General features: G+C 38.5%; 3 protein-coding genes across 3 annotated transcripts; 1 reads left to right on the top strand and 2 right to left on the bottom strand.

The window, feature by feature from the left end:
* Positions 1–10,502: 10,502 nt before the first annotated feature.
* LOC126795083 (uncharacterized) lies at positions 10,503–11,144 on the bottom strand. The gene has a single exon (XM_050521906.1). The coding sequence runs from the start codon at positions 11,130–11,132 to the stop codon at positions 10,725–10,727; it is 408 nt and encodes a 135-aa protein (XP_050377863.1). The 5' UTR covers positions 11,133–11,144; the 3' UTR covers positions 10,503–10,724.
* Positions 11,145–12,435: 1,291 nt separating this feature from the next.
* Positions 12,436–14,741, top strand: LOC126795371 (pachytene checkpoint protein 2 homolog). Its single transcript, XM_050522219.1, has 10 exons — positions 12,436–12,585; positions 12,762–12,866; positions 12,974–13,063; positions 13,150–13,225; positions 13,329–13,377; positions 13,463–13,533; positions 13,660–13,750; positions 14,160–14,287; positions 14,401–14,529; positions 14,616–14,741. The coding sequence occupies exons 1-10, from the start codon at positions 12,575–12,577 to the stop codon at positions 14,739–14,741; spliced, it is 876 nt and encodes a 291-aa protein (XP_050378176.1). The 5' UTR covers positions 12,436–12,574.
* An 816-nt stretch (positions 14,742–15,557) lies between these two features.
* LOC126795022 (pentatricopeptide repeat-containing protein At3g48250, chloroplastic) lies at positions 15,558–17,622 on the bottom strand. Its single transcript, XM_050521832.1, has one exon. It carries the CDS (start codon positions 17,589–17,591, stop codon positions 15,660–15,662), a length of 1,932 nt encoding a protein of 643 aa, XP_050377789.1. The 5' UTR covers positions 17,592–17,622; the 3' UTR covers positions 15,558–15,659.
* Between the last annotated feature and the right edge of the window lie 507 nt (positions 17,623–18,129).

Here is an 18,129-nt window from a genome sequence, read left to right as displayed (position 1 = left end):
GAAATCAAGGGCGGCCTGTGGGAAAAAATGTAGGATTTTCTAGTTTAGGGTTTTTGGGCATCATGCGTATGATAACGTGGTATAGTATGATGAATACGAGAGTAACTCGGATAATAACTGTAACTTTATTGAATGATATGGAGGTTTATATATAGGCATTACATAGACCTAAATCCTGTATGATCCAGAATCATAATTTATTACAAAGATGCAAATTTATCTCTAATAAGAAACTTAAATAGGCTAAGACACACACAATGGTAGAATAACAATTCTTCCGAAACATGATACCACTATAACTAAGTTTAACTATAATTTTACCTCTATTTGTCGAGTACTTTCGTCTTTTATCTCTCCTTTTATTTTAAAAATCATCCGTAATATGTCATGTATGCACAGACTGTGTACCAAAAACTGTTATTGAACAATTTGATTCCTTTAAATTCTGGGGTAATTCCTAATTTAAAGAGGAAATTCTATCAGAGTCATTATTATCCATCCCAATAATTCAAACCCACAAAATTGTTTCTAGCTTCTTCTTTGTTGTTTCTGTACTTTTATGTTTTGTTTGTGAATGACTAATAGTCGGCTTTACTCACCATGTCCTTTCTTCTTTTGACAAATTGATGTATCATATCGAGTAATTATTTTGTGTACATGCCACATTACGTGACATTGTCATGTAATGTACTTATGTCATGGTATAATTAACATGCATGCGGTGAAAATGATAAAAATTTATTTATATATAAGAACCAATCAGAAATAATCACAGTAAAAAATTGACCAATAACATTAAGGGGTACGTCACGTGAGATATGTGGCGGGTACATATAATAATTTCTCTTATCACTACGTAACCTACATGTTACCTATCATTCTAATCATAATGTTACTTGTTTTGAGAATGTGCTTTTATGACCGATTTCAATGAACATCAATACCGATCGATATCGGTTCTCTCAATGAAGCGTACCACTTATCAAATACTAGCAATATCTCCATGTTGTGTGGAAATAAAACAGTTTAAGATAAAACATGGCTCTTGTGTAAATAGTTTACCGTACAAGATTTTGAGACTTTTAACGTCAGTCAAAATTTTCAATTTTAGTTGTTGATATATATTCTCTTAGTCCTAATATATATATATATATATATATATATAAATATATATTGCGCTACAGATTAACGATGATCAAAGGATTCAAAGGCATGTGAATAATGTGCTGCCATGCTGTAACTTACTTGAATCAGGGTTTTGTTTCATGGTGAAGGTGTGATAAAGTCATAAAGGGATCGGACATGTTAGTGTTAATCACCTATTTTCTCTTGTATGCAGAGGCGGGTCTAAGAACTAAAATTAGTCAAGACTAGTTTACTCCCCTATATGAAATATGTTTCGTCAACATAATTTCAATTTTTTTTGTTAAAATGGTATTTTAATACAATCATCTTACTAAACCTAATTTTAGAAGGAAAAGTAATAATACTAATAGAAAAGAGGCTCTCTCACAAGAAAAACTAAAAAATGTAAATATTTTATGAAAAAAGGAGTGAGAAAAAAAAAAGAATGATGAAAAGGTAAAAGGTTGATACAAATCCATGCTAAGGTTTGAACTCGGGTGTACTTGTGGAGACACTAAACAAAAACTGACTTCTACAAGATTTTATTACTACTTGCGCAAAAATTTATATGTACTGAAAAAACTGTCTGGGCAACCCATAGTGCCCTTCAAACAGGTCCGCCCTTGCTTGTATGCATGGTTGATCAAACTCGAAGGATTAACAACAATGAGTACAGTGATCAACTACGTATAAATTACAATGAAGCAATCACAGAATTGTGTACGTATAAATGGTATAATATCGGCTGATTTGAGCAATAACCGGTATTACTACGCAGGTAGTAAAACAACAACAGACTAAAAGACCATGTAGGTGGTTATGAGTACTGATCACCTGGTCAGCAGTTAAGCACCATGTGGCGCTCAACTGTTATCCGATCTTGTCAAACAGTTAGATCAGACGGCAGTTTAGCGTCATCTAGTGCTCAACTGCTGACTCGGAGAACATGGTTGAGGTGGTTATATATGGCAATATATTTATATGTGTGGATACAAATTAATTAATAAAAAAACTACTTAGTGGTATTAGACCACATTTGAATTAACTAAAAACTCATTTTTCATATTTCTTATACAAATTAGGACATAAGCCAAGCTCAAAAAATAAGTAAAACAAAAATGATTAATTAATTAATACAAAAATATCTAAAATACCCTTATTTTCATGAAAATTACCAAATGTCACTCCTAGATCTAACAAATTTATCTCTCCTCATTTTTTTAGTTTTTTTTCCAGCAAATTAAAATTTTCCGGCCAAATCACCGGCAATCTGGAGGTGAGCCAATATATAAATTTGTTTATTATGTCATATGTTTTCATTTAACTACTATATTGCATATGTTTTGAGAAATTTTGAAATTTTGAATTTTGGCTCACCAAAAACTACAGTAGCAATTAGTTTATCAGTCGACAGTAACAACTAGATTTATAGTCGACAGTAACAGGTACCTTTTAAGTCGATAGTAGCAGTTAGATTCATAGTCGATAGTAACATGTATCTTTCAAGTCGACAGTAGCAGGTGTCTTCCAAGTCGACAATAACAGCTAGTTTTTAACTCGATAGTAACAATTAGTTTTTATAATCGACAATAGCATATAACATTTCTATTGATAGTAACAAACACTATGAGTAAAAAAAATGTTAAAAGTAAAATATTTTATGACATCTGACAATTTATCATCATTTAATCCTTATTTATTTTATCAAATTAAGTAGTGAGTTATTTAAAAATTAAATTATTTTCTATATTTTTGAGTAGTTTGTTAATTAATTAATCAATCTTTCATCAGCAGACAATATAGATTGTTCCTCTCACCAAACTACATCAATAGATACCAGCCGTGTGGACATAATTGATTCGCAGCATCGGTCGGTTTTATATACGTAGCCAACAGATCACCACCCCAACAAGCATGGGAAGCCATTTGTGATTAAGGATGCCTATATAACCATTTCTAGGGTTTTTATATATACGAAGTACGTACATACAGTATGTATCATGCAGTGATCTAAGTCAAACTTGGGTCGACACATGTCCTCCCTATAATCGTTCTGGATTTCATACCAGAAATCATGGGACAAAGTCGTTATCCATTTTGAAGAAAAAAGAAAGACATTGATGTGTGCTAGCTAGCCTAGCCTAGCCGTAGCCCTACTGGTTCAGTACTATTATGATTTATGAACATCCATGTTCTCCCCTCTCAGATTTCCCAGTTTGTTTTGACTTTACGAGACTTGTTCTAATTCTAGCTATCCGATCCGCAAAACCATAACAATCTGAGCTTTATTAGTCATATCATATTACCTAACAGCAAATGCATGTATTTACTTCTTCTATTCACTCTCTGCACCTACAATTTTGAAGCTTCACAATACTTTGCCAAACCTCACTCTCATCACGAGTAATATTTGCCCGAAATTGTTTCCTCGATTAGTTTCCGTATGCCTGCATTATGTTAGCTAGCTCCTCGACTGATGAAAAATCCTTGGTATGTATTACGTCGGAATTTCCGGCGGAGAAACTCCGACGAACTGATGAAGCTCTCTGTAACCTGAGATCCACAAACACACGGCGTTACGGGGAGAAGATTAGATTGACCGGCCTTCAATGCTTTGATGCCTAAGTCAGTAAAGATAGTCATGTATGATATGTGTTACCGGAGGATCAGAGGCTTATAAGGTTTATCTTGATGTAGAGAGGAGAGACGTATTTATATAGATAAATAGAGTGTAATTGGTGAACTTACCAAACTGTCCTCGTGGGCTAATAATACATGCAATGGGTTTTTAACCCATTAAAGGGTGTAGCGTTAACAAGTCCTCAAATTCCCTGTCAAGAGACTTTCTTGGGTAGAGATTTTATCAAATAAAAGATCTGGAGTATGAGCTTGAACGAGTTTTGGAGCACTAACAGTGACACTACCAGTCCCCATGCAAGAAAGGGGATGGATTGGGCGGTGCTACGTTGTGGCTAACAGCCGAAAGCGCTAACCAACTGAGCTATTCCAGCATGTAAAAGGAAATGTGTGCAATGATTCGAGGTCCCGGAGAGACCGTATGTTGTGAGTATGGTCCGTGTGACGTGTTATGGTGATGCATGATGAACATGTAAATGGTGCACGACGAGCATGCACGTGGTGCAAGATGAATATGCATGTGGTGTAATATAAGTATGCGCGATGAGTATGCACATGGTACACGATGTATAAGTCCCCCGGTCTCCATATAGGACGGGCCATATGGTAAGATGCCGGATCTCGAAGAGACCAAATGAGGAGATAAGTATGGATCCAAGAGAACCGAAAATCGAGAGGCAAATGTTATAATCCGGAGGAGCATGTGACGACGTGTGAGCCGGGGGATCATATGGCAATGTTTGTACATGCTTAGTCCGGGGAATCACATGGCAATGTCCATGACATGCGGCGTAGTCCGGGGGACCATATGACGATGTCTTTGATAGATGTGGCGTGGTCCGGGTGACCATATGGCGATGCATGTCATAGATGGCCATGATCTGAGGGATCAAATGGTGATGTTGGCGACATAATATTGTCTCAAGGTGCTAGAATGCCTACGTACCCACGTATGAGATCAAACCAGATGTAGTTCCTTTGGAGTTAAGCCGGGCCGGTGCGACCGGGGCAAGGCTTGTGATCGTGTGGCAGGTGAATGCATGTAACACAAGTGCGCGCCCAGATCGGGCCAAGGCAAGATGCGGCCGAGGCGGTCTAGAAGGGGCCGGGGCGAGTGCAACCGATACAGCCGGGGTAAGGCCCGACCGGGGCGAGTGCAACCAAGGCTGGTGTGGCCAAAGCGAGACACGACTAGCCCGATGCGGCTTGGGCCGTGTTGGGGAGTGTATCTATTTTTAAAGGAAAAACAACAATTATTCTATTAAAGCAAGACAAAAGATATCAGACATTTACAATTTTCCAGGCAATGGTGGAAAGGGAAACGAGACTGGAAGAAAATTGAAGTGCTTTCGTAGTGATAACGACGTAGAGTACATAGCGCACGAATTTAGAGATTATTGTGGAAAGCATGGCATCAGACATGAGAAGACAGTTCCTGGCACCCCTCAACATAATGGCATCGCAGAGCAGATGAACCGTACCATTATGGAGAAAGTCAGATGCATGTTGAAGATGACAAAATTATCAAAAGAATTTTGGGGAGAAGTTGTGAAGATTGCGTACTACCTAATCAACAGAGCACCGTATGTACCTTTGGAATTTAAGACTCCAAATGAAGTTTGAACCGGGAAAGATGCATCATACTCACATTTGAGAGTATTTAGATGTAAAGCATTCACACTTGTATCCAAGGAGCAAAGGAAAAAAACTAGATGACAAGGCAACACCATGCATATTTGTCAGATATGGTGAAGAAGAGTTTGGTTACCGGTTGATATGAGCACTTTGTGAGATGTTCTTAACATGTTTTTACATCCATTTGTACTTTGCTTAGCTGTTATTGTATTACTATTGAGTTATGTGTCGTAGTAAGAGTCTTGGCGGTATTGGATGCATTTTTGTGCTTACACAAGTTAAAAACGCATAATTGGTCTAAAGTCCTAGTTTGACTAGGAATCCTTGTTAGGTTTCGAAACAAATTATCAATTATCTCTTACCTCTTACTTATGATTTTCTTTTCTTATTTTCAGATTGGATTGAAGAGATAATTAAAAAAAAAGAGATGGAGCCAAGTCATGCAACAATTAAATAAAAGATGATCACTAAAGGCATAAAACATGGCATGATTTAGGGTATAAAACATGACATGATTTAGAGAATAAAGCATGACATGATTTAGGGAGATAAAACATGACATTATTATAGGAAGAAAGAGGCAAGTTCAAACCCTCTATCTTTCCTCTACATATACATGGTTTCACCTCTCAAATAACATCACTTCTCATTTGCATTCAAGAGCCAAAACTCTACCAAAATACTACCTCAAACATCCTTCACCAAAACAGCAAGCCATTCTCCCCCATATACAAATTCCATCTCCACCGAAATCACCATTGAAGACACACCTCCAAAGTTCCAACAACGTGTGATTCTCGCAACTCATCTCCACGGGTTTGTTCGTTTTTTGATTTTTTTACAATACTTTGTCTATGAAGATTGTAGTATGATGTTTGTGTGAGATTATTGTTTTGTATTAAGAATTGAACTTTTCATATTGTTTTATTGAATTTTTGGATCTTTGCCGAATTGATGGTTTCCTATAATTATTGAGTTTGTATTTTCTATTGTTGTGTTCTAATCATCTTTCTCATACTTTTAGATAATTTTCAGATATGTGCATATGAATTTAGTGCTCGGATGCAGTCCCTAAGATTGTGTTTGAGTGCTAGATTCATCAACCATATTGACACAAATCGAATTATGTCCTAAGTAGTTTCGGTTTGTGTAGATTAAAAGTGGTAAAAAAATTTGGAAATTTAAATGTGAAACCAGGGTAGGTGACGCCATACATGAAACATGTCTCCAACAAAGATTTGATGCTTAAATGTAATCTTGTTTGATTTCTACTCTAAGTGTTATTGAATTCGATTGCATGCAAATTTAGATTAGCCCCTAAGTCAATCTAAATGTTAATTGAAATCTTGCATGATTAGATGATCCCCTAAGGCTCTAATTGTATTGGTGTCTAAAAAGTATGTAATTAGTCGAATTAGAATGCATGATAGGTTCGAACTTGTAATTATGTGATGTAATGGTAAATTTAGTTTAAGTTTGTTAAAGAGAAGTCGATCATGTAAATAGTAATTTAGGTTTTATTTCAGTAGTTAATAATCAATCTCAAACCCCCCATTATTTGTTAACACTAAAAGTTTAGAGTTCCCTTCAATTCCCCGAAAAGAACGATCTCTGCTTATTATATACTAACAATGACATTTTACAAAGTTTATTATAGACATTTTAATTAACGCTCTATCATTTGATATGAAGGATTTGGGACAAGCCAAGCAGATTTTGGGCATAGAGATCGCCCGTGATCATGGGAACAAGAAATTGTGATTATCACAAGAAATGTACATTGAGAAGGTATTAGAGCGTTTCCACATGGAGAAAGCAAAACCAGTTGCTACTCCACTTGCTAGTCACTTGAAAACTCAGCTTAAAGTAGAGTCCTACGAGTCAGAAGGAGGAGGAAGAAATGACAATAATGTCATATGCCTTAGAAATAGGGAGCTTGATGTACGTGATGGTTTGTACTAGACCAGACATAACACATACAGTTGGTGTTGTTAGCATATTCTTATCTAATCCAGGCAAGGAGCACTGAAATGCTGTCAAGTAGATTCCGAGATACTTGCGAGGAACTTCAAAGATGAGTCTATGCTTTGGAAGTGGCAAGTCTGAACTAGTTGGCTACACAGATGCAAATATGGTCGGGGATATTGACACGAGAAAGTCCACATCCGGATACTTGATCACCTTTCCAGGGGAGCTATCTCGTGGCAATCAAAGCTACAAAAATGTGTTGCTTTGTCAACTACAGAAGCAGAGTATATTGCAGCAACAGACGTGTGCAAAGATATTTTGTGGTTGAAAAGATTCCTACATGAATTTAGTCATACACAACAAGAGTTTGTCTTGCATTGTGACAGTTAATGCACGATTCAATTGAGCAAAAATTCGAGTTTTCACTCGAGGTCAAAGCACATTGATGTGAGGTATCACTAGATATGTGATGTGCTGGAAGCTAAGGAAATATTGTTGAAGAAAATTCATACAGACAAGAATAGTTCGGATATCATGACGAAGTCTCTGCCAAAAGAGAAGTTCGAGTTCTGCAGAGGCGCGTCTGGAATGGTGCATCCCTCCATCTAAGTCGGGAGGGGGAGATTGATAGGGTCAATCCCTTCTTAATGGAGGTGAGAAAACTATGTGATGTTCACATGAGTAAATCAAGCACTCCTATGTTTTGGTGACCCATTAATTGATGGAGTTGATTTTGTTGAAACTTGGAGCAGCCTTTGTTGAAGGTAAGAAACAAATCTACAACCTTATGGTGGTAGGTCACTGATTTGTTTGACAAAGAAAAAAGAATGCATTGATGAACATGCCAACATTGAGCATGAATCAAGGAAGAAGATTGACTTTGCTTTCATGCATATTACATGCAAATGCATGAATTGCATAAAGATGTTTGTCTATATAAATGCATGAGAAATGGTGCAATAAACATAGAAGAACAATAAAGGATAGATCATCTTGTGTGTGATCAAGAGTGAGAGATAGAGAGAAAACTCTCTACTGAGAGTTTTGTGTGTGTAGCAAAATAAAGTGTGTGAGAGTGTATCTTTTCAAGTGTGAGTCTTGAAGTAGTGTTTCTCTCTGTGTAACTTTTCTTCGTATAGTGAATGTTTTTTATTGTTGCTACCCGTGGACGTAGGCACTTTGCAGAACCACGTTAAATCTCGGTGTTCTCTATCATTTATATTTTCCGCTTGTGGTTGTGAGTTATTTCGATTTCCATTCTATAGTTCATTCTTCCCATTCCCCAGCACTAATCTCTATCATCATTGTCGACCATCTTTCAGTTAGATTTGGTGGGAGAGATGGAGATAGGAAAGGTAGTTGAAACTTGAAACCATCTCGTTTAGTGTTCAATTGTTAATACTATTTCAAATGCATTCTGATACAATCTTCGTTAGTTTTCTTTTCTCTACATTAAAACATCTCATCAGCTTCACTATATTCTAAGAAATGATGCATCATTCTTTTTCTGTATTGGATTTGTGTACAGCTGTAGACTATTGATCCGCATTAACGTATCAGTGCATTAATGTGTCGAATAAAACCTCTCTAGTGTCTCTTGATTGATTAGTTCTTTTCGTTATCAGAAGCATAATAAACAGAAAATGTTGAATATATAAATGGCATCTACCTCCTTTTATAAGTTCATGGACATTTCTCTTTGTAAGCCGAGTTCTAGAGGATGGATTTTTATTTTTATTTTTATTTTTAATCAAAGAAGAGGATGGATTCAACTAAGCAGTCTCAGCTGCTGAAGCAACTGTTGGTAGATGTTTCATTGCTTGATACCTTTTGCATGATATCAGCCATAGATCGATATAGGTGTATGTTCCTTGTAAGCCAGTTCTGCAAAGATTACGTTCTTGAAATGTTGCTAAAAGTCTAGGACCTCATACGCAGAGGCCGGAGATATTGTCAGATCCTTCATTGCTAGGTTACTTTTTCGGGTATCTTAGCTCATTGATGCTCCTTCTTTGTAAGCCATTTAGAAGTACTACAGTATATACTGTGTATAAATAGTGACATGAGCATTTAGAAAGCTTGGGGATTTGTCGGCATGATTGAAAGTTGAAACTCAGTTACAGTCTAACTATTTTTTATGCTTAATTTGGGGATGTAAACCCTCCAAAGAATGAAATCTGGCGCACCTCATTTTTCAATAACCATGATATTCCAAATGCTTCAAATAAACGTACTGTATGATATATATGACCAAAAGCTAAAGAATTAGATTCCAGTTTTATCATTTCGGAATCAATATTCATATTCAATACAGCTATAAAAAAATGAAGGTTGTCTCCAACATTTCTACTTGTGGTTGCAGAACAATGAGGAGATCAAGCTACGACTACCCTGCCAAATACCAAACTGGTTCAGACTACTATTCTCATGTTAATAGGATGGCTAGAGCACCTAGTGTTCTCACCGACGTCCCTCACTATGGGCACGCTCTATTTAACAACAACCCAGCCGCGGTGCAGTTGAATGAAGCACACCCATGTGGTCACTACCAGGGGCAGCAGCACCAGCACAACCCTGAGCCTGTTAGGAGTGTCGTTGAAGTGACTGAAACAGTGGCACAATGTGATAGCAATGGCAACTGCGTGGTTATCGAAGAAAGAATTGATGCTGAAGCTGATGGCTACATCCAGCCGAAACATAAGGGGTTTCAGTTGTTCAAGTGGAGGACCTTCAAACCACGTTGAAGCGTTCAGAGGATGGAACGTTGGTGATCTAGGCTGAGATGGACGGGCAAAAGTAGTCACTTAAATCGCTGGTGATGTTTGCTACTTACACCACTACCACTTAGTATAAATAAATGCCCGTCTTTCTAATACATGCTGATGTTCTCGGGTTCTTGATATAGGACTATAGGATGCCATTTATTATATCATGAGCAGTTCCAATTACTAAATAAACAAGCTTCTATTATTTTTGTTGTTGTGTTAATTCACTTAACAGTGTTCATAGGCTGCATACTTGCATCAGCGTCAATTTAAGTACAAGACTAGTTAATCGCAAACATAAGAGTCATGATATACGAGTGAGGCTTGTTTACAACTAAAGGTAAGAAACAATAATGGTCCTTTTAGCATTGTTGAAATGTTGATACAAGAATTTTATCTGCAGAATAGCACAAGAAGCTGAACGTTGCTTCAAACAGAAAGACTATGCATGGACAAATTCATACTTTTCTTCCCTTGTTGTGTAACTCAAGTGTCAATAGTTATGTGCGCATAACGAACCCAAGAAATGACTCACACATTAACAAGATAGAGCAATAAGGCTGCAAAACCCAGAAAACTAATTAAGTAGCAGAATTAAGTGTCATCAGTGTGTGGTATATCAGCCTCGGTATATCTCCTTGAAGACATTCTATCAAACAAACTCCTAAGGCTGTTCTTGCTCTCTCTACGCCTCCGATGGACTCTATCCGAACAACCCTCTAGCTCACCATCAAGCACTAACCCTGACTCTAACCTTTTGGACACTGCCACAATCTCATAATCATCCCACAGTGACTGCCCAAAGTCCCATTTTGCATTATTACCACCGTCACTAGCTGAAGATGTTGCTGCCTTTCTCATCGCTTCGAGCTTGAACCGTGACGGTAACCTGCCCTGGTAGTTTCTCCGGCGGGCGTCGAATTCCGACATGGGCCTAGAGCTGCCGGAGTGGCTCTGCCAGGCTTGTGCCACAGCCTTGAGGATTTCAAGTCCTTGTTTCATGATCAAGCTGTAACTTTTTCTTCATTCTCTGGCTAGCTCAAAAGTCTTGTATGGGCCATGTTATCTTGGGAAACTTAGAGCCTCACGTTACTACTGTGGCATAGAGAATAAGTTTGCAAAACCATATCCTTTTGCTGTGACTTGTGACGAGAAAATTTATCTTGATAAATCCTCTAATGTTCACGCAGTTTCATTGTTGGAACTTGGAACTACCACAATACGTCGAGGGGCCTACTGAAAGGATTGGGGAAGACCCCTTTGGCAAAACGACTAGATAATTCACCAAGTCGATTATTCAAGACGGAATGGGAATGCTGCGCCGAAGGTGAAAAGCAACATAACGTAATTAAACGTCATCTTATAACGTTTGAAAATCATCTGGAATATCTTCATCTATACACTAGACTTTAAACACAAAAACGAACTCAAAATTTCGTTATATATCTCTGAAATGCCACAAATTTCTAACAATTTAATCAGCTTTAACTAAATAAATTGTGGAGTTGCATAATTCACACTTGGGGTGGTCTCCTATTAAGAGTGATTAGTCAAATCATTAGCTTCAAAGAATTGACCTAACGAAGAAGTTTGTCTAAACACTCGTTTTCATTCATTATTAAAACCTTTGTTCCCGCTCATTTTGAAGAGAGAAAAAGTTCGCCGGATTTCTCATTCGAGGGTTTAGTCTCGTCTCCACCAAGCCGTTACCGACCCTCTCCTCCGATGCCTTCGTCTCATAATCCTCCGGACATGAGTGCTCCGAGCCACATGGAGATCTATGTTCAAAACGCCGATGTCCCTGACCAAAACGGCGTCGTCCAACTCCTCACTCCAACTCCTCCCATCGTTGCCCAGAACAAAGTCCTCGTTTCAGGTCTGTATGCTTCAGTTTCACCGTCAATTTCTTATTTCGAGCTTGAAATTGTTCCAATTTGGGGGTTTTCGCGATGATTTAGTTGTAAATTTCTGTTCTTTGATGGATTTCAGTTGAGCTTTGCCTCAAGCCGTCGAGCAAGGCTCGGAATGAGGATGTGTTTCAGGTGAAAAGCACTGTTTTTCCAACCTAGGCAGTTGGTTTATCTTTCATCAATAGTTAGTGTGTATCTTTTTTGATACAAACTCTCTCTGCGTTCAATCCATATGCACAATTGTTTCATTATGGATAATTGTATATCAGTAGAGTGACAGTTCTTTGCATTTCCTCTGTCTGCATTTTGCAATCGTGTTAGTGTTATGTTTCATCATTCTTCTGTCTTAAGTACTGACTATACCTTTACCACTAGAACTTCATTGGAACTCGTTATCTGTTATCAGTTCTCAGTCAAACTTCCGTTTTACTGTTATTTTAGCTTAGCGAAGAGGGAGCATGTGAGGATGTAAGCGGGGATGGGCAACCTTCTACCTTCAATGAATGGATTCTTCCAGCAAAGGAATTCGATGGCATGTGGGAAAGGTTAATTTGCAACCTCTTTTTTACTATTCACTGGAGTATCAGTTAGAAATCTACTGATATTTTGACATTTGCTACCCACATTTCGTGAATAGCTGAAACTTTGAGGAATATCATGACATGGTTGCTGTGATATAGTGCATCTGGTTTCAAGCAATTGATTTCGTGTACTTTTGCAGCTTAATATATGAATCTGGCCTGAAGCCAAGGTTGTTGCGGTATGCGGCAAGTGCATTACATTTTACAGAAAAGGGTGTCAATCCTTTCCTTGTGTCATGGAATCGGTACGGACTGTTTAGTGATTTCAGCTATATCCAGACACGGTTATAATTAACAATGATTGCTAAGAGTTCTCATTAATACCTATGTGATTGGTTTTATGCCTTTGCAGCATTGTCCTTTTACATGGACCTCCAGGGACTGGAAAAACCTCTTTATGTAAAGCATTGGCTCAGAAGCTATCCATCCGATTTAACTCAAGGTTCGTGGATGTATCACTTTTCTCTCAGTTGACTGATGTGTCTGTTTATTTGGGGAATGTTGGAGTCATCGTTTTATGCTATGCAGATACCCGCAGTCCCAATTGGTTGAAGTTAATGCACATTCTCTATTCAGCAAATGGTTCTCTGAAAGTGGCAAGTTGGTATGTTGTGACTCCATTTAGTTATATGTCTGCTCTTTGTAAACTCAAGTTTGATTTGGAACATGCAAATTTACCGATGTTGAATATTTCTTCTCAATCTCAGGTTGCAAAGCTTTTCCAAAAACTTCAGGAGATGGTATTTGTTTTGATTGGTGAGATTTACTGTTACTGTGATTGTTGCTTTTATGCTCATTTTCTTCCACCTGGCTTGATTATCAATGCTTGATAATGGTGCAGATGAAGTTGAAAGCCTTGCTGCTGCCAGAAAATCCGCTTTATCTGGTTCTGAACCTTCAGATTCTATTCGGTTATTATGCTCTCCACTTCTCCTTTTGCAGGCTATGATCAGGAAAAAATAAATTAATATGTACAAAGCATTTTGAATTTTCACACTAGCTCCATTTCTGAATGGCACCTTTAAATTAACATGCCAGGTAGTGAATGCATTACTAACTCAGTTGGACAAATTGAAATCAGCACCAAATGTGATAATTTTGACAACATCCAACATAACTGCTGCTATTGGTAAGACTGCAGTGACTTTCTTGTATTGTGAATGAAAATTTATACTTGCATGCTAAATTAAAAATCTCCTTGGTATGGTGGCCATTTATATTTACCAGGAGCTGTACTTTGTTGTTTTGAAAGATGATGCACTTCTAGTACCGGCCCTGTATGTATCAGTTTAGTTTATTTTTGGTATCCTACATCAGTCTGCAGTCCACTATGGTTCTATGCAGTAACAGATATGCATGATTGAATAACTAGGGTTGAAACATGACATTCTGTTCCTCATTCTCAAGTTTCCAACTTATATGCTGGAATTGCTCTAGGTCTTCTATCTGTTCCTGCACTATGTTTGCTGGAGCATATTATCCTCTTTGCTCCTCCCAATTGATTATACTTGGCTTTTATGTGTCAATTTACCTTGCAGATATCGCATTTGTCGATCGAGCTGATTTAAAAGCATATGTCGGTCCCCCAACTCTGCAAGCACGTTATGAAATCCTTAGGTCCTGCTTGGAGGAACTCATACGAACAGGAGTTTTATCAAGTTTTGAGGTGTGTACCCCACCTGCTCAGATACTGTAATTTTAAAAAAAATTAAAATCCTATTGAGTTCTAATGTGGGAAAATCTCATCTACCGTGCCTAATGTACAGTATGTATTCTTAGGGTTGTGAAAGCTTCATGCTTCCTAACTATGCTAGTTTGAAAGAGAAATTGAATATGCCTCAGATTCACGATACCCATACGCCACTGCACTTGAGTAGGCAATTGCTGGAAACTGCAGAAGCCTGTGAGGTCAGAATACATTCTTCAATGCCTTCCAAAGTAGACCTCTAATATGTACTTCTGGATAGTTGATGATGATTTTCTGCTTTCCACAGGGATTCAGCGGTCGATCTTTAAGAAAGCTTCCATTTCTAGCGCATGCTGCTCTTTCAAATCCTTACAGTTTTGACCCTAGCAAATTCCTGTGCACAATGACAGATACAGCAGGTTGTATCGACTAGTTTCTTCCACTGCTTTGTAAACACTTCAACGCCCCCATTACAATAGCCCCCCGTGTAGTTTCAGTTTAATGTATTTTTCAATGCCTTCTCCGAGCAGAGTATTTTTCTCAATGATTGTGGTGAGTGTACAAATTATTGTCATGAACTGTCGAGTAAATAATGTTGGCGCAATACGTACACATGGACCACTTCGGGGGTCAAGACCATCGATCATCACAGCCGACCAAGTTTGCTCTTATGGGGCGGCTTCACTCTCTTTTTCTTCTGCCACCTTCACCGTCTATTTCACTCCCCTCATTGTTCAGAACCCGTCCACCTTTCTCTACTACTGCGTTCAACATTACCTATTTAGTATCCTCCCAAATTTCACATGACAGTTTATCGATTAGGTTGTTGAATGTTGATAATGAATGTATGTCTATTTGATCTTTGCCAAACTAACGATATATTATGTGATACGATAAACATACAAATCTTGCTCGAGAGAGATCACCAATCTGCGTGCAGAAGCAGAAGCGCAAGATCCCCAATGCTCATTTGATCCCAGCGATCCCAATTCTGTTATCTATGCGGTGCTTAAGCTTGACAAAGAATCGATCAGATAGTTGAGCTGCATAAATTCAAAGACATGATCGTATGCTCCAATACATCCCTTCAAAGACATCATTTTGTAAATACCTCAACAAAGTTGAAAACCACAAGCACATCTTAAAGGCTTAAAGCCTTACAGCGATAGCAATTTGTCGTGTTACTCCGTGTCCTGTAATTTATACTAACGTAACAAGCAATTTACTTATGCCTATAATATACTAAATTAGCATAAATTCCATTTCAGATCTCATGCAATCATCAGAACATATTTCAAGAAGTATCAGTAGTCTTACATTTTTCAGTGAAACCAAAAGTTTTCTAATGCGACTACTGGTGCAAACTTGAAGCAATAAGAGCAGTCTTGCTTTTCTGGGGAATAGTAGACGTAGTCTTGCTTCTTGCTGTAGGGCCAAATACTTTGCGAACTTCACCATGTTTTTGAATATAAAGTGGGCATTTATAAAGCAGATCCTTGGCCTCAGAGTGTCTACCTTCTCTAAAGAATGATTTCAAAACATGGATATAAGCTCCATATGATGGATATACCTTCACAGACAATGCCTGGAAAAATTCCAAAGCATCCTCCACAGAGCCAAACTTTGATATGTAGGGGGCAAAAGGCTCCGGATAAGGTGGGTAGCCCTGCTTCTTCATTAAGCGAAGAAGCTCCATTGCTTCCTCGAGCCTTTTGGCTTCTAATAGGATGTCAATAAGCTTTTTGAATGTGGCTTGCCAAGGTCTTACATGAGCAGTATTCAACATTTCAACTAGCAGATTGTATGCACCATCTACCTTCTTCTGCTGAATGAATCCATTTATCAAGACATCAAGAAGATCCGCATCTGCTACACATCCTTTTTCCATCATCTTAGCAAAACAAATCAGCGCCTTGTCAATTTCATTAGCAGCACAATGGCCTTGAATCAAAATCGTCCAAGTCATTATATCAGGAACGCATCCATTTTCTTCCATATCATCCAGCAGTTCACAGGCTTCTTCGAGTTTCCTAGCCATGCAAAGTCCAAAGACCGCTTGGCTATATGTAATGTTGTCTGGCTCAAACCCCGCATCTCTCATGTCCTTCAAAATCTTCTCTGCTTCATCAAATCTACCTGCTTTAGTCAAAGACCTGTGAATCCCATCATAAACAGCCTTAGAGAGTGCAAACCCCGCAGACTCGAATTTCTTTACAACTCTAAACACCAAATCCAAATCCGGGTTCTCATTTGCTGAGATCCTTCTTAAAAGCACGCTGACATCCTGAACAGAAGGCTTATAAGGACCATCCATCATGATCTCATAAAGCTTCACTGCATCCTCTATCATCATGCACTTCTGAAACTGCCTCGAAAGCTTAATGTAAGTATCTAAATCCAGCTCTTGACCCGCAACCTTCATTTCTTCGACCACACTCCAAAACTCTCCAATTGAACTAGCCTGTCCTAGAGCCAATGCAACTCCATTGTATGTAACACTACTGTGCTCATAACCGGCACACTGTTTCACCCAGTGGAAAAACCTCAAGGCTTTCGAGGGGGAAACTCGTAGATCCCTCAAGACCCTTACAACAAACTTATCCGATAACACAACATTAAGCTCCCCCAATTCTTTCTCAACCTTATCACTCCACTCTGCCCCCAAAACAACGTCCACCACCTTCTTCACAACCTCATCATGAGCATTATCCTGAACCATCCTCTCATAAAAATGCTTGAAAGCCGAAACCTCGGCATCCATCTTCCCACTCTTAAGCTGTTCCAAAATTGACAAATGCGTCTGCACATCAATGTAAAACCCTTGCTCTTTCATTTTGGTTAAAACAACCCAGAACTGTCTCATTGTATCCCTATGCACTAAAACCCTAAGCATTAAGCTAAAGATCGAATGGCTTGGACTAAACCCATTTTTCTCACAGACCCAATTGAAGAAGCTATAAGCCTTTGGTGGGTCTTTATACAGTTTCTTCAAAACATAGATAACCACATCGTGGGTGAGTGATGGTTGTGACTCAGCCAACTCGGTCTCCAACTCAGCGGACCACTCCTTGGCCAGAACGAGTTGCAGGACCGAGTTGGGTGTGGAGGAAAAGGAGAGGCGTTGTTGGGTGCTGAGGAAATGGAAGCTCTGAGATTGATTTGAAAGTAAACGAGGGAAGTGAGTCACCTGGGAACATAGAGGCCGAGCTGTGGAGCGGACCCGACTCAGTAGGAGCGAGTTGGCGACTCGGAGAGAAGTGAGGACCGCCTTTGCTCGATTCATGGCTGCCGAGGTTTAAGGGTTTAAGCCAGTTTGATTCACTGAGATGATTTTGGGGGATTTCCAGAGGGTTTAGGGTTGAAGCCTTGAAGGCGTCAGGTTTCGGGTATGGGCTCTCAGATATCGACCCGAATGTAATTTGGGTTAAACGGGAACAGTGGTGTAGAAATCAGAAAGAACAAAGAACAAAGAACAAAGAACAAAATGGGTATGGATGGCAAAAATAACCAGCGTGCAGGGTACTCACGGATATTCGACTTTAATGGAGAAGTATTTTGGGTATAATTGGGTAATGGGCACGGGGATCTCCGCAATTCGGATAGCGGAAACGGATATAGGACGGGGATAGTATTTTGATCCTCATCCCCATACATACCCAATAATGTATTATATATTTAATATTATTAATTAATATATATTCATTCAAATAAATTAATATAAAAATTAAATTAATAGAAAAATATTAAAATATAAAAGTGAAACGGAATTGGTCTACTCATATTATTACGAACCCCCTTTATATAGAGAAAATATTACATGG

This window comes from Argentina anserina, chromosome 5 (genome assembly GCF_933775445.1).
Source record: "Argentina anserina chromosome 5, drPotAnse1.1, whole genome shotgun sequence".
Classification (NCBI taxonomy): Eukaryota; Viridiplantae; Streptophyta; class Magnoliopsida; order Rosales; family Rosaceae; genus Argentina; species Argentina anserina.
The sequence above is the reverse complement of the archived record's forward strand: the minus strand, read 5'-3'. Positions and strand labels throughout refer to the sequence as shown.